Here is a 14,189-nt window from a genome sequence, read left to right on the forward strand (position 1 = left end):
AGGCACTTGGGAGTGGACTCCGGAGCCTTGAATTTCTTTACTAACCGTCCTTTTATCGGCGGTTCTGAGAAAGGATGACACATGGTCCTCAACCCCTCTTGCCAGACATGGTCCAAAATGGGGATAGCAAACATCGATTTTCTTCTCTTGCCCATATGATCGAAGAGAAAACAATCTTTCTTTTCTTCATCCGGTGCTAGGCCAAACTCCGCACACGCTTTTCCCATCATTGCATGGAAGGCTCCGATGTCATCCGGTGGTGAGGGTTGTGTCGGGCTCTTTGGAGTTTCCATTCCCCATCCGATTCCCATGTTGGGTCCCTTGAGGGGGATAATGAGACGTCTGAAAGAGACCCTTCACGTTCTGACTCCGACTCCGGCAGTTCTCCTTCCTCCGAGTGTGAGCGAGAACGATCCTCCTCAAGCGGGCAAGTTGTAGGCATTCTGGTCGTCGAGCGAGGAGCCGGGCCTGGTTCAGCAACGACCGGCGTAGCCTGCAGTACCGTCGGGACACTAGTGTGAGGCAACTGCGTGTCCAAACGCTGCAACAGCTTCTGTAACGTGTTCAAAACCTCCAGGGAAAATACTGCCTGAGGATTCAGCAAGGAAGAGGCGGCTGGGATGGCACTTCCACTCGGGAGCTCCACCGAACTGGTCGCACATAACCCCAGATCAGTTGGCTGTACGATCGGACCACGGTCATCCTCCGCCGACGAGATGGAGAGGGCTGCTTCTGGTTGCAACAAGGCCTCAGGCAAGATCGGGTCGAAAACCTCCGGTAGCCAACCCACCGAAGGTGCCACCATCGACGTCATTTTCTCCATAACCGCTGTTTGACCCGCCGAAGTGATCGCGGGAAGAGCAGGTGCAGATGGCAAAGAAGACGTTGACGATCTGGCCGTCGTCAACGACAAAGTTTTTGGCGCAGAGCCTTGGGCCAGTTTTGAACTCGACTTGTGGGTCGACGACACTCGACTCGAGGTAGAGCCATGGCGGTCTCCCGAGGAGGATTTCAATCAATCTTTTCTCTCCTTTTTTGATGAGGAGGAAGATGACTTTTTCTTTGACGAAGAGTCCCTCGCAGGATGTTGATCAGCGGGGCGCTTTTCCGATTAACGTGGTTTCTTCGTTGGAGGCTCTGCCGACGGAGAGCGACGAGGGGGCACCGGAGATTTAGATCTTGAGGCAGTAGAGCCTACCTCCGATGCAGGGTACGCACCCACCCCGTCATTGAGCCAAGTTACCAGGCGTCTGTTTTGGTCCTTCAGGGTCTTCTGGGAGAAACCTTGACAGATCTCACACGTGTCAGCCGAATGATGAGGGTGAAGACAGTAAATACAGTCCATATGCCCATCACCTTCATGTACTTTCTTAAAACCGCATGTAGCACACGGACAAAACAACGCCTTTCCAGACATTTGAGGGAAGTCGAAGAAGAAATACGCACAACCTAGCAAAAATAGTAGATACTCGAGGTAATCCCACTACTTTGCAAGACGGTTGAAATCTGAGGGAGCCATGGTGGCGGGGCTACTTATACCTCTACGTCCTAGTGGCGCAGGCGTACACGGCCTAAAACGACGTAGATAGGACACAAAAGTGTCGACATTTTTCCTATGGAAAAGGTCTATATAATTTACCGAGGATTCCCAGCCTGACGACAGGGAATATTCTAAGCATGTGAATCCATGAAAGATCCAATGCTGGAGAAGTCTTCTTTATCCTGTGAAGTCAACATGAAACAGAGGGCATTTTGGAAAAAATGCTCAGTTTGTGCTATGAACTTACAGCAACTACTGCGTTTTTATGTGCTTGTAACTCCATGTTTGTTCGTGCTGCTACCACGTGTTATGAAGTACTGCCCTAATGGCTACAACATGCGCATGCTTAATGTGCTTTATATGATGTTGCTACTTGTTTGTGCTACAACCTCAGGTGCCATTATGTTCATTAAGAGGCTCAGGAGCCCTTAATTAAGAAAGGGTGCATGCTCCAGGTTTTCAGGTGCCTGAAGGAGGGGCAAGTGTGGAATAATCAGCAGGTGGTTGTTTGAACTGGGAGATAGGACTATGCTTCCAGTTGCCTTTGTGCTTATGGCAGGTACATTATGTGTGTACAAGTGCAGTTTAAAATCAGGAATAAGTGTTATGTATATTTTTTCCCTCAAAACCCCCTTCCCTATCCAGTGAGATTTCCTAACCCTCTTATCGGTTTTCCTAACTCCCTATCCCTAAACCCTCTTCCCCCCCCATTGGCTGCCTTGCGATTACCGGTCATTCACAATAAGGAACCCGTGCCAACCAAGGTGGGAGGGTCGACTTCCATTCAGCTTCTGTGATCAGGAAGGAGTTGTGTGGTACTCCCGCAGGCTTGCCAAATGAAGACTGGGAAGCGTTATAACACAGAGCAAGAACCACTTCCATGTGGGTACGGCATTAAGACCAGAGGTGGTCTTTGGCTTCTTGCTAAAGACATTGGGGGGGGGAACAGTTTCACTTCTCCACATACAGCTGCAATAATATTGGAAATATGCTATTGAAACCACTTGAAAGATGCCAGGGAAGGATTTCCCCAGGACCTTGCCCGATGCCATTAGGTTTCCCGATGGAGGGGTCTATCCACTGTGGGCACATGTATGTAAATCGCTCATATCTCTGATCCTCACAGCCAGGTGGCCTTAGAACCATTCTGGGCAAAGGCAGATTGCACAGGCTAGCACCATGTGGCTTATAGTGTGGCAGATTAGGATATGAAAAGGCTTATGGCCAAGCTTTAAAGTAGGTTGACAGAATGTTTCAAAGTTTGGCGACGCTTATTGGCATTCTTGTCCTCGGAACGTACTTACCAGGTCACACTCAGTGCTTTACAATGGTAGAAGAATGAGGGCAGAACTCTGCTGGTTCACAGATGTGGGGGTATGGCTCTATACCTGTATTATATAAACTATGTTTAACTAAATCATTCCTGTACATTTTCTGATGCTACATACCATTATTGTGTGGCTTTCGTTATGACTTGTCTGGAGAAGAGATTGCGTTTTTCAGCACACCTTTCGAGGGATTCAAAGAAAAGATTAGTGTGTGTGTGTGTGTGTAAAGCTGGAACTGATTCATACAAAATAAATGGGAGACAGAAAGTGGAGTGCTCTAGGTGTGTCTGAGGCAACCTGGGCTGAGAGGATGGTGCTGGTTCTGGGCCATGAACAGATATATATGTTCTCCAGCATGGGGTCTGGCATGGATTCACATGCTCATGAATATTCCCCGTCGTCAGGCTGGGAATCCTCTGTAAAGAAAAAATCAGTATCAGTTTCGTTTCTGATCTGTCTTTCGTAGTAGTAACCAATCACTGATCTCTGCGTAATACTGACCACAGCCAATGACTGCCCTCTACCTAAGCCCCACCTCTGGCAGCCATCTTCAGATTTTTACCGCACGTTCAAGTGTTGGGATCCTCGTGCTATTGCTCTCGAGCGTTAGTGCTATTTTTTCACGTTTTTTCTCAAAAAACTTCTATTTTTCGGTCAACAGAGCCTCAAGCTCCACCGTTTCTTCATCCGATCAACGGGGACCCGTGTCGGATTCATCTACGCCCCTCAAGGGTGAAGATTTCGTCGAGCCACGCTTTTGGAGGACTCCAGAAGTTTCTCAGGCCCATCTCGGACATGGCCCAGGAGAAGGGAAGCTTGATGCCCGGAAAGCTGTTCAGGGTCTGCCCTGGATGCCAGCTTCAGAATGTCTTTAAGGAGGACGAACACTCCCTTTGTCTTTACTGCCTACATGAGGACAAGACGCACGTGGAGAAGGACTGTGCGTTTTGCGGCAATGTGTCGGAGCGGACCATGAAGGACCGCCATCAACGTCTCGCCAACTGGCTGGAAGGGAAGAGCCCGTCAGACGAGAAGAAGAAGAAGAAGTCCGAGCGGTCTTCTAAGACCTTTGAAGACGCCCCGGCGACGGGGGTCCAACACAAGGCCAAGCACCGCGAGTCCGCTGGCACCGGGAGCGCCGAACGGTCTGGCTCTACGGGCGCCAGGCAGGGCGCATCCTCCCCGGCGCCATCAACCACGAGCCAACGCTCTGGCTCGGGTAAGAGGAAGGCCGAGCACCCGGCAAAGCTCCTGGAGAGACCCCGGTCGAGCTCGAAGGCCCCATCGTTGGGGGAGCGAGGCAGTGACCCTCCCCCCAAGGAGAAGGCAGTGAGCGCACCTAAGGTGGTGAAAGCCTTAATCCATCCGGCCAAGGCCTCTATCGAGACAGTCGCGGCGGCCCTGGCTCAGCCTGTGGAGGCTACACCAGTGGTGGCGACCACGGGGCTCAGAGTCTCCCTGCCACCGCGGAGGGAGTCCTCTTTTATGCCCATCGACAGGACCCCCTTGAAACCTCTGGCGGAGAAGAAAAAGGGGGGGCAGGAGGTCGTCATGGATTCGGCCTCAACCTCTGAGGAAGAGCTGATCGAAGTCTTAAGCCACGGCGCTGGCGTGGAAGAAGACCAGCCCGTCGGGAGGGCCCCGACGTAGGAGACGACGATAACGTTGAGGGTGCCTACGGGGCCCCTGACCGCCCGTCGGACTCCCCTCAACCAGTGCCGCAAGACAACTCGGCGGCCATTTTGTTGGCTATACAGTCCTTATGTTCGGAGATAAGGACGAGACTGCCGTTACCACCAGCGGAGGAACCGCTCCCGACGGGGGACCCGGAGCCAGGCCCTTCTGGGAGCCCTCCCCCTAAGAGAAGAAAGATTCATCCTCCACCTCCTTTTCAGCCATCGCGCCCTGTTCAGCCCTCCTCCCCGTCCACGACTCGTGGGGATAATACGGGGACTGACACAGCCGCGACGGGTACGGACGACGAGCTTTACGACGAGGATCTGCCGTCGTCACCTCCCACCCGGGCTTCCCCGCCCGACGAGATTGGATCGTTTCACTCCATGATCGCCAGGGCATCCGAGCTTTTCCAGCTCTGCCCGGAAGAGAAGAAGGAGGAAGGTTTCCTTTATCAACGGCGCGATGCCAAGAGGAAGACGGTCCTCTCTGTACCTCTACAGGACGCTATTTGGGATGAGGGCCTCGCCCTCCTCAAGAACCCATCCACGATGCCGGCTAGAAGGGATCGGTACGAAAAGAAGTACCGGGTCCCGGACGCAGCCCCCTTGTGCCTTTGGGCACAGCCGACCCCGGACTCGGTCATCTCCGCGGCGGCCAGGAAGAAAGCGGGGGGGGGGCCCGGCCTCTACGTCGACCTCCCCGCCGGACGGCGAGGGAAAGAAATTAGATACGATGGGACGCAGAGTCATCTCGTCTGCAGCAACGACGATTAAGGCGGCCAACGCCTTGGCTATCGTAGCCCGCTACGAAAAGGGAGTTGTGGTACAAACTGGCCCCCCTGCTGGACTTCCTACCGGACGACAAGAGGGCGGAAGCCCTAGAGATCTTGCAGGAAGGAGAGGTGGCGTCGGACCACGCCATTACGATTGCGACGGACATCGCTGACACTGGATTTCGCCAGTTGGGCAACGGCGTGTGCCTTAGGCGGTGTGGATGGCTCAAGGCTACTGACTTCCGTCAGGACGTGCAGACCAGAGTCTTGGACATGCCGTTCGACGGAAACAACCTGTTTGGGAAAACAGTGGACGATTCCCTTCAAGCCATCAAGGCAGACACGGAGACGGCCCGGGCTCTTGGCGTTCTCCAGCAACGGCGGCCGCCCTTTCGGAGCGGCAGAGGCAAAGAGGGTGCCTCCAAAGGTTCCGGCGGCGGATTTTCCACCTACCGTCAAGCGGCCCGTTCGTCGTCGCAGGAAGCTTACAGAGGACGAGGCAAGTCGGGCGGACTCCGCCGTCGTCGCCAAGGAGGACAAGGCGGCAAAGCCTCGTCGAAGCAGGACTGAACCGGCCGTGGGGTCGGGCCCCCACCGAAGCACCCCGGTGGGAGTCCGGCTGGCGAGCTTCGTCAGCATGTGGGAGTCCATCTCCACCGACCGTTGGGTGTTGGACGCCCTAGCTCAGGGTCACGCACTCGAGTTTCTAAAGAAGTGCCCGCGCGTCCCCCCTGTGGCCAGGAAAGAACATCACGTCCCTCAACTTCTCTTGGAGGTAAAGGCGATGCTCAAGAAGGGCACCATCGAGCTCGTCCCAAAGAGGCTTCGGGGCTCCGGAGTTTACTCAAGATACTTCCTCGTGAAGAAGAAGACGGGAGGATGGCGTCCCATCCTGGACCTACGACGGCTTAACAAATTCATCAAGGCACAGAAGTTCCGGATGGTCACCCTCCAACACGTCCTGGGTCAGCTGGAGGAGGGCGATTTCCTGTCGTCGTTGGATTTGGAGGATGCCTACTTCCATATTCCCATCCTAAAGGGACACCGAAAGTTTCTCAGGTTCGTGGTCCAAGGGCATCACTACCAGTTCAGAGCCCTTCCCTTCAGACTGAGGTCGGCACCCAGGGTGTTCACCAAGTGCCTCGCACCGGTGGCGGCGCAGCTGCGCCGAGAGGGGATCCACATCTACCCCTACCTGGACGACTGGCTCATCCGAGCGAAGACGAAGGAGCTCGCCGTGGAGCACACGGCAAGGACCGTCCAACTTCTCACAGACCTGGGATTCTCCATAAACTACGCCAAGTCCCACCTGGTGCCCGCGCAAGACGCACTGTTTCTGGGAGCGAAGCTCGACACAGTGTCGCTTCTGGCCTCTCCGTTGGAGGAAAGGACGAGGGCCATCTTGGGCAAGGTGCAGCGGATGCTGGTCGCGGACGCGGCCAGGGTGAGGTCCATCAAGTCCCTCCTCGGAATGATGTCTTCTTGCATTTACCTCACCCGCCTGTGCAGGCTCCGGATGCGCCCGTTGCAGGAGTTCCTGGACGCGCGCTGGATCCAGACGACGGGCAGCTTCGAGGAGAGGATCACACTCGACGAGAGTTTCCGACGAGCGATCCGGTGGTGGGGCACCCGCGCGCATCTGACGGCGGGCATGGACTTCCAGACCCCCGGCCACCAGGAGACAGTGACCACGGATGCCTCCCTGGAAGGAAGGGGAGCGCACACGGGAAATCTGCACGCGAGAGGCCTTTGGCTCCCGACAGAGAAGTCCCTCCATATCAACGTCCTGGAGCTCTGTGCAGTGTTTTGGGCCCTCAGGTCCTTTCTTCCGTCCCTCAAGGGCAAGGTGGTGAGGATCTTCACCGACAACACCACCACCATGTTCTACATCAGGAAACAGGGCGGAACCAGGTCCCCAGCCCTGTCCATGGAGGCGCAGGATCTGTGGCATTGGAAGTCGCCCAATGGATGTTTCTGGTGCCGTTTCATCTGGCAGGGATAAAAAACACCATCGTCGACTCACTCAGCAGGGAGCTGTGCTCGTGCCACGAGTGGGAACTACGACAGGATCTAGTGGACCGCCTCTTCCGACGGTGGGGCACACCACAGATCGATCTGTTCGCGACGGCGACGAACTCCAAGTGCCGGAGGTTCGCCAGCAGGTTTCCCCAGCCGAGGAGCATGGGCGATGCTTTCTCGTTCCCCTGGGAGGGCCTGTTTCTATACGCGTTCCCTCCATTGCCATTGCTGATCCGGCTCATCAACCAGCTCAAGAGGTCACGGTGCAGGATGATCCTCGTCGCACCTGCGTGGCCGAGGCAGATATGGTTCCCGGACCTTCTGGACTTGTCAGCGTCCCCGTCAATCAAGCTGCCAGTGGACGCAGATCTTCTCTCCAGGGAAGGAGGCGCCATCCTCCATCACGATCCGAAGTCGCTGAGCTTGCAGGCCTGGCTCCTGCAGCGTTAGAGTTTGGAGGATACGACATACCGGCCGACTGCAGAGAGGTTCTTGCAAAGGCCAGGGCGTCCTCGACTCTTAAATGCTACGGACACAAATGGAAGAGGTTCTCTGTCTGGTGCCACGCACAGAAGATTAACCCTCTACGGATTACGGCTCCCCAAGTACTGCCGTACCCACTGACGCTGGCCAAAGCTGGACTGGCGCACGCGTCCATCAAGATTCATCTTGCTGCGAGATCCCGATACACCAGAACCACGGGGCGGACGTCTTTGTGGTCTCATCGTCTGGTGAAAGAGTTCATGAAGGGACTGTTCAGATCGTTCCCGCCGGTGAAGGCTCCGGCCCCGGCGTGGGAGCTCAACGTAGTGCTGACCAAGCTCATGGGACCTCCGTTCGAGCCTCTGCACTCGGCTCCGTTGAAGTTCTTGTCGTGGAAAACAGTGTTTCTTGTGGCCATCACCTCCGCACGACGGGTGGGAGAGATCCAGGCCCTTTCCTGCAAGGCCCCGTACTTGACTTTTCACGACACGAGGGTAGTGCTCAGGACGCACCCCTCCTTCATGCCCAAGGTGCCGTCGGACTTCCACCTCAACGAACCCTTGGTGTTGCCTGTTTTCTTCCCGTCGCCTTCGTCGCCGGCTGAAAGGACTTTGCACTCGCTGGATGTGGCTAGAGCGCTGAAGTTCTACGTGGACCGCACAAAGTGTTTTCGGAAGACGTCACAACTCTTTGTGAACTTTGGACCTGTCAATCAGGGGAAGGCTCTCTCGAAGGCTTCCATTTCCAGATGGCTCTCCGGCTGTATCATGTACTGTCATCGGTTGGCAAACCGACCGCTGCCTGGCCGTCCGAGAGCCCATTCCACCAGAGCGATCGCAGCTACCACAGCGTTCCTATCTGGTGTGCCTTTGCTGGACATCTGCAGGGCTGCTACGTGGAGGTCGACGCACACCTTCACGAAATTCTACTGCGTCGATCGGGATTCCAGGGAGGAGTCCAGGGTCGGCCAAGCAGTGCTGCGCAACCTGTTCGCCTAAGGTGAGCCTGGTGAGGAGGTAAGAATTGCTTAATGTTGAGTTTGATGTAATGCTTAATGTTGAGCCTTTGCCACCTCCCGTGGTTGTGCATTTGTGTACTGCTATGTATTCTTATATTATTACCTACCTGTAACTTACCTGTAACTGTTTGTTCTCCAGCATGGGTCTGGCATGGATTCACATGCGAACCCTCCCGCCTACCCCTCTGCGGCTCTTCACTTGGTCATACTGCCACTTCACGTGCTACCAAATCTGAAGATGGCTGCCAGAGGCGGGGCTTAGGTAGAGGGCAGTCATTGGCTGTGGTCAGTATGACGCAGAGATCAGTGATTGGTTACTACTACGAAAGACAGATCAGAAACAAAACTGATACTGATTTTTTCTTTACCGAGGATTCCCAGACTGACGACGGGGAATATTCATGAGCATGTGAATCCATGCCAGACCCATGCTGGAGAACAACAGTTACAGGTAAGTAACTTGTTCCCTACATGTGGCGCGAGGCCCCGGGGTGCTAAAGCGAGTGAATGTGCTTTCGGGGTGTCTCTGGTGCTTACATCTTCTCAGATTGGCACAGATTTAGTGTTGTATTGTTCTCACTGAGTATACAAGGCTGGGAGCATGTCCGCACCAGGCTGCCCATTGAGCTTCTCAGAAGCTCTGAGGTGGAGGCGGGGGTGCTGCTCATGACATGGGGGACCAGCTCCTGTGAGCAGGAGAACGACCTGCGCATGTCACTCAACACTGTGTCCTAGCCCAGATTTCTCCTTCCTGCCCGTAGGTGCCCGGCATCATACGCGACTGGTGCATGATGCCATATAGCTCATGAGATGGGGATCTGATGATAGATCTGGACTGGACGGTGAAGCTTAATCTATGCTGCATGAAGTAACTGGAATCAATGGAGTAATTAGGTCAGCAGCCCTCGGAACGTTAGCAGCCGCCGCAGTAATAGTGCCTCTTTCGAAGCTTGGAGTCATGGGGCCAGTAGGTGGAGTGTCCATCGGACCACTCATCTATGAAGGAGAGTGACCAACACTGGTGCTTAGTGGGAGGTACAGATTGGGTGCCTCTGGGATCACAGGAGATGCGTGTAGAATGTGAGACACTCCAGGGGTTACAAAGTATTTTAATGATCTGGGTGGAGTGTGTGACGTGCCAGAGGCTGGAAAGAGGGCAGTTATTGTCATACTGTGCGAGTCCAGAGGCTGGAATAGCATTCATGGTGTTTGTGCAGTGCACGGCCAGAGGCTGGAATAGCATTCATGGTGTTTGTGCAGTGCGAGTCCAGAGGCTGGAATAGCATTCATGGTGTTTGTGCAGTGCACGGCCAGAGGCTGGAATAGCATTCATGGTGTTCGTGCAGTGCGAGTCCAGAGGCTGGAATAGCATTCATGGTGTTTGTGCAGTGCACAGCCAGAGGCTGGAATAGCATTCATGGTGTTCGTGCAGTGCATCAACAAGGAGGGCAGATGTTGAGGGTGCCCGGAGAGAGGCTTCCAATGCAAGGAAGGATGTTTTTGGTGCATTATTGGAGGTTTCAGAGCTGGATGGTATGGGTGCATGCATGCAAAGATAATTAGGCACTATTAAACACTGGCATGACTGCATATGGACTGGATACTCACCTGAGTCATCTTGGCCAGGTCCAAAGAAGGTCTTGGCTCTTGTGCTTGTGTTTTCTCCGGGTGCCGCCGTTTCACTGCTGCCTTCTTCTCATTGAGGACGCAGGGCTGGGAGCGGCTCCGAGCCAGCCCTCCCCCGGAGCGTCTGAGCATCTCTGGGGTGGAGGCGGGTGTGCTGCTCATAGATGGCGGGCCATACTCTGAGGAGACCAGCTCCCGGGAGCAGGAAAACGATCTGTGCATGTCGCCCACCACTGCATCCTGGCCCCAGATCGCCCCTGCTTGTCCATAGCTGCCGGACATCCTGAGTGACTGCTGATCAAAGCCAGATGGTTCATAAGATGGGGATGTGGTAGCAGAGCTGGACGGGAGGCTGAAGCTTGAGCTGCGTTGCATGTGGCTGGAATCACAGGAGTAATGCTGGACACTGCCCCCGCTATAACAACGTCTCTTCTCCACAGGCGTCCAGACCCTGGAGCCATGGGGCCTCCAGGAAGCCCGACATGCGGACCGCTCATCTGAGAAGGAGAGTGACCGACACTGGCGCTTGCTGGGAGGTACAGATGGAGTGGCGCATGAGTCACTGAGGCTTAGACTCTGGATCAAGCTGGTCACCCCACCAGCGCCAGAGGGCTCAGTAGCCCAGGTGAGGTTCTCTTTACCCTCTTTGGGAGGGCAGTCCCAGAGTGTAGGGCTTGACTCATCCATCTGAAAAGGGCACTTCATGGTCAGGCTGCCCCCATCACAAGGTTTCGGCCCCTAGAGGGGAAGAAGAGGAATAGAAAGTTATTTCTACACAAACTGTTGTATGGCATGACGCCATCAAAGGACAGCAACACAACGAGCAAGCTGCATAGCACTAACACAGAAACTGCATATTACAAATAATAAGAAAACCATCCAGTTAGAGAAGCAAGACATTGATAAGACAATACGAATATGTGCGTCTCTGACACAGACGAAACAAATCTATAAAGTGCACGGAGGCCTGTGACAGGGTCACGGATATGACCGAGTCACAGCGGCGCGGCAGTGGTAAGAGGGATGAAGTATTTCTCAACACCGTAATTAGATTTCATGAGGGATTTGAGTATCATCAAATGCCCACTGGCTCAGCACATAACACAACAATAACTTCCTAAACACATTCTAAACTTGCATCTTTCTCTCCATGTTCTGTATTATAGGATCCATGTTCCATCCACTTCTACAATGTATAGAAGTGAAGGGGACATTACATGAGAGAAGATATTACACACTTCCCTTCTTTACACAAACACATATTTACAAAGCTGTATAACTTTTTGTCATGCATAGAAAATTACTGCAATATGAAAAACAATTAGAAACATTTGTTAACTTACTGTGAGAACTACAGTAATATCTGATCTCTGCTGAACCATTAACAGTACTCAGTTTACACATTCCTTCAAATATGATGGTCTCTTAGAAACACGTTCAGTGCATCTACCTAGTTCCTTTCCATCGCCTGCTTTGTCGCTTAACCTCATTTGTTGCTCTGTTGCTTCCGCCTTATTGCTTTTATCCATTTTGGCATTTGTTAATCTGCTCTTAGAACATCTACACACTCTATTCACAGTCCATACTCTTCCATCAGATACTTTTACAGCACCATGAAACCTCTCTACCACATGTGTGGCCGCTGACCACTTTGCACAGCCACTTGTAGTAGTAAAAGGTAGCTTTATTCTTACCCAATCACCTGGTTTTATATCACATTCTTTCACCGCCTTCCTTATGTCAAAACACCTTTTGTTGATTAATTGTCTATGCATAATCTTCTCAACATCCTTAAAGTCACTCTCTTTTCTACAAGCTCTACCCAACTAAGACGGACAAACTCTTGTGTTGGGTTTTCTTCCTCTGAGCAGCTCAAACAGAGAAATACCTGTAGCAGTATGTGGAGTAAACCTGTGTGCTACAATGGTATCTTCAACAGCCTTCTTACAGTAGTCTGCTTTATCCTCCAAGCCCCCCCTAATACTATTCTTAATGATCTTATTAAATCTTTCCACAATTCCATTGGTTTGAGGATGATATATGGAGCTGGTTTTGTGTTCCAATCCATTGTCTCTAAGAAAATGTCTCATTTTCTGTGATACCAGCTGCACACCATTGTCGGTGAGGATAGTGGTGGGATAGCCCTCTTCTTTGAAAATATCATCCAAAAATAGAATAATATCTTTAGAGCAAATTTTCTGTACCCATTTGACCTCCACCCATATAGACAACATGTCAATTAATACCATCCAGTATCTTAATACACCATTACTTCTCAATGGCCCCACATTGTTTAAACCTACTCTTTCCCACGGTCTGGTTGGTATAGACATGATTGTCATAGGCTCCTGTCTAGCAATGTATCCTTTAGCTGAATCATTAGTGACAACATTCTCTTATTAATCTTTCTATTTCCAAATCCATGCCAGGCCACCAATATCCTGCCCGACAAGTTGTTTTGTCTTCGTCATCCCTTGATGTCCCTCATGTGCTATTTCTAATATTTTGCAGCTTACTCCAGTGGGTGGATATAACTTGTCACTCCTCCAAACCAAACTGTTGCTCAAATGAAATTCATCATACACCTGACTGACAGCCTGAGGTAAAATACCTTTCCTGATCTCACTACTTTTAACTCCTTCAATACATGTCTTAATTCCATGGCCTTTGCCCATTCATCCTCAGACACGACTTCCTGAATTACATTCAATATGTCCTCACCATCATTATCATCTTCATCATCATCTACGGCACATTTATTCTTTACTCCAGGGTCAAACTCCATATCCCAATTGTATTCCTGCAAATTTTCCACCCATTTTCTGATCATTGCCGACACTTTACCCAAACCTTTGACAGTCAAAATTTCCGTGAGACGATGATCCGTTCTCACAACAAATTGTTCCCCACAGGAAAGACCGAATTTTCTCAATAGACCCTTTAACTACTAACAACTCCTTTTCAATAGTTGAATAATTGTGTTTTGCCACTTTCAGTACCCTTGAGGCAAAAGCAATAGGGTATTCAATTCCACCTTCAATTTGAGACAGCACAGCACCCAAACCATGATTACTTGCATCAGTGGTAAGAATGCTCTTCTTGATGGGATTGAAAGACCTCAAGGTAAGCACACAGTTGAGATCCTTCTTTATATTATTACATTCATCATCCCAAACACATTTTACATTCTTTTTTGCCGACTTCCTCACATGAAAACTCTTACTAGCCAGATCAGGAATTAATAATGCATAATATTCTGCCATGCCCAAAAAGGATATAACCTTATCTTTGGTATCTGGACTGGGGAAATGTAAAATGGTGTGTACTAATTCTTCCTTGGGTCTTACGCCTTTATCAGAAATGCCATGTCCTAAATACTGTATACCCAATCTATTGAATGTCCACTTCTCCCTACTAAGAGTTAAACCAGCATCTTGAAAAACATTTAAAACATTCTACTATCATGTTTCTTTTGATCTTTCCCATAGACTAAAACATCATCCTGAAAGCAAAGTACGCCCTGCATATGATGGAATAAATTGCACATCACATGCTGAAATGCAGCTGCTGCAGAAATTAACCAAAAGGCATCCTTTTTCATTGGAACAAACCTTCAGTAGTAATAAAAGCTGTAACATTTTTGATCTGGGATGTAACATGATCTGGTGGTACGCTGATTTGAGGTTTAACGTACTCATTATCTTGGCATCTCTTACAGTTCCTAGC

The 14,189-nt window shown here is 51.5% G+C and overlaps 1 protein-coding gene across 2 annotated transcripts in view; it reads right to left on the bottom strand.

The window, feature by feature from the left end:
* Window positions 1-14,189, bottom strand: part of FAM53B (family with sequence similarity 53 member B) — a 237,939-nt gene that overhangs the window by 51,713 nt on the left and 172,037 nt on the right. For both annotated transcript variants that reach the window (XM_069612041.1, XM_069612040.1), the window contains exon 3: window positions 10,446-11,201. In XM_069612041.1, coding sequence (XP_069468142.1) covers window positions 10,446-11,168 — 723 coding nt within the window. In that variant the 5' untranslated portion in view covers window positions 11,169-11,201. The remainder of the gene's footprint in view (window positions 1-10,445; window positions 11,202-14,189) is intronic.

Source organism: Ambystoma mexicanum, chromosome 8 (genome assembly GCF_040938575.1).
Source record: "Ambystoma mexicanum isolate Mex_15411 chromosome 8, UKY_AmexF1_1, whole genome shotgun sequence".
NCBI lineage: Eukaryota > Metazoa > Chordata > Amphibia > Caudata > Ambystomatidae > Ambystoma > Ambystoma mexicanum.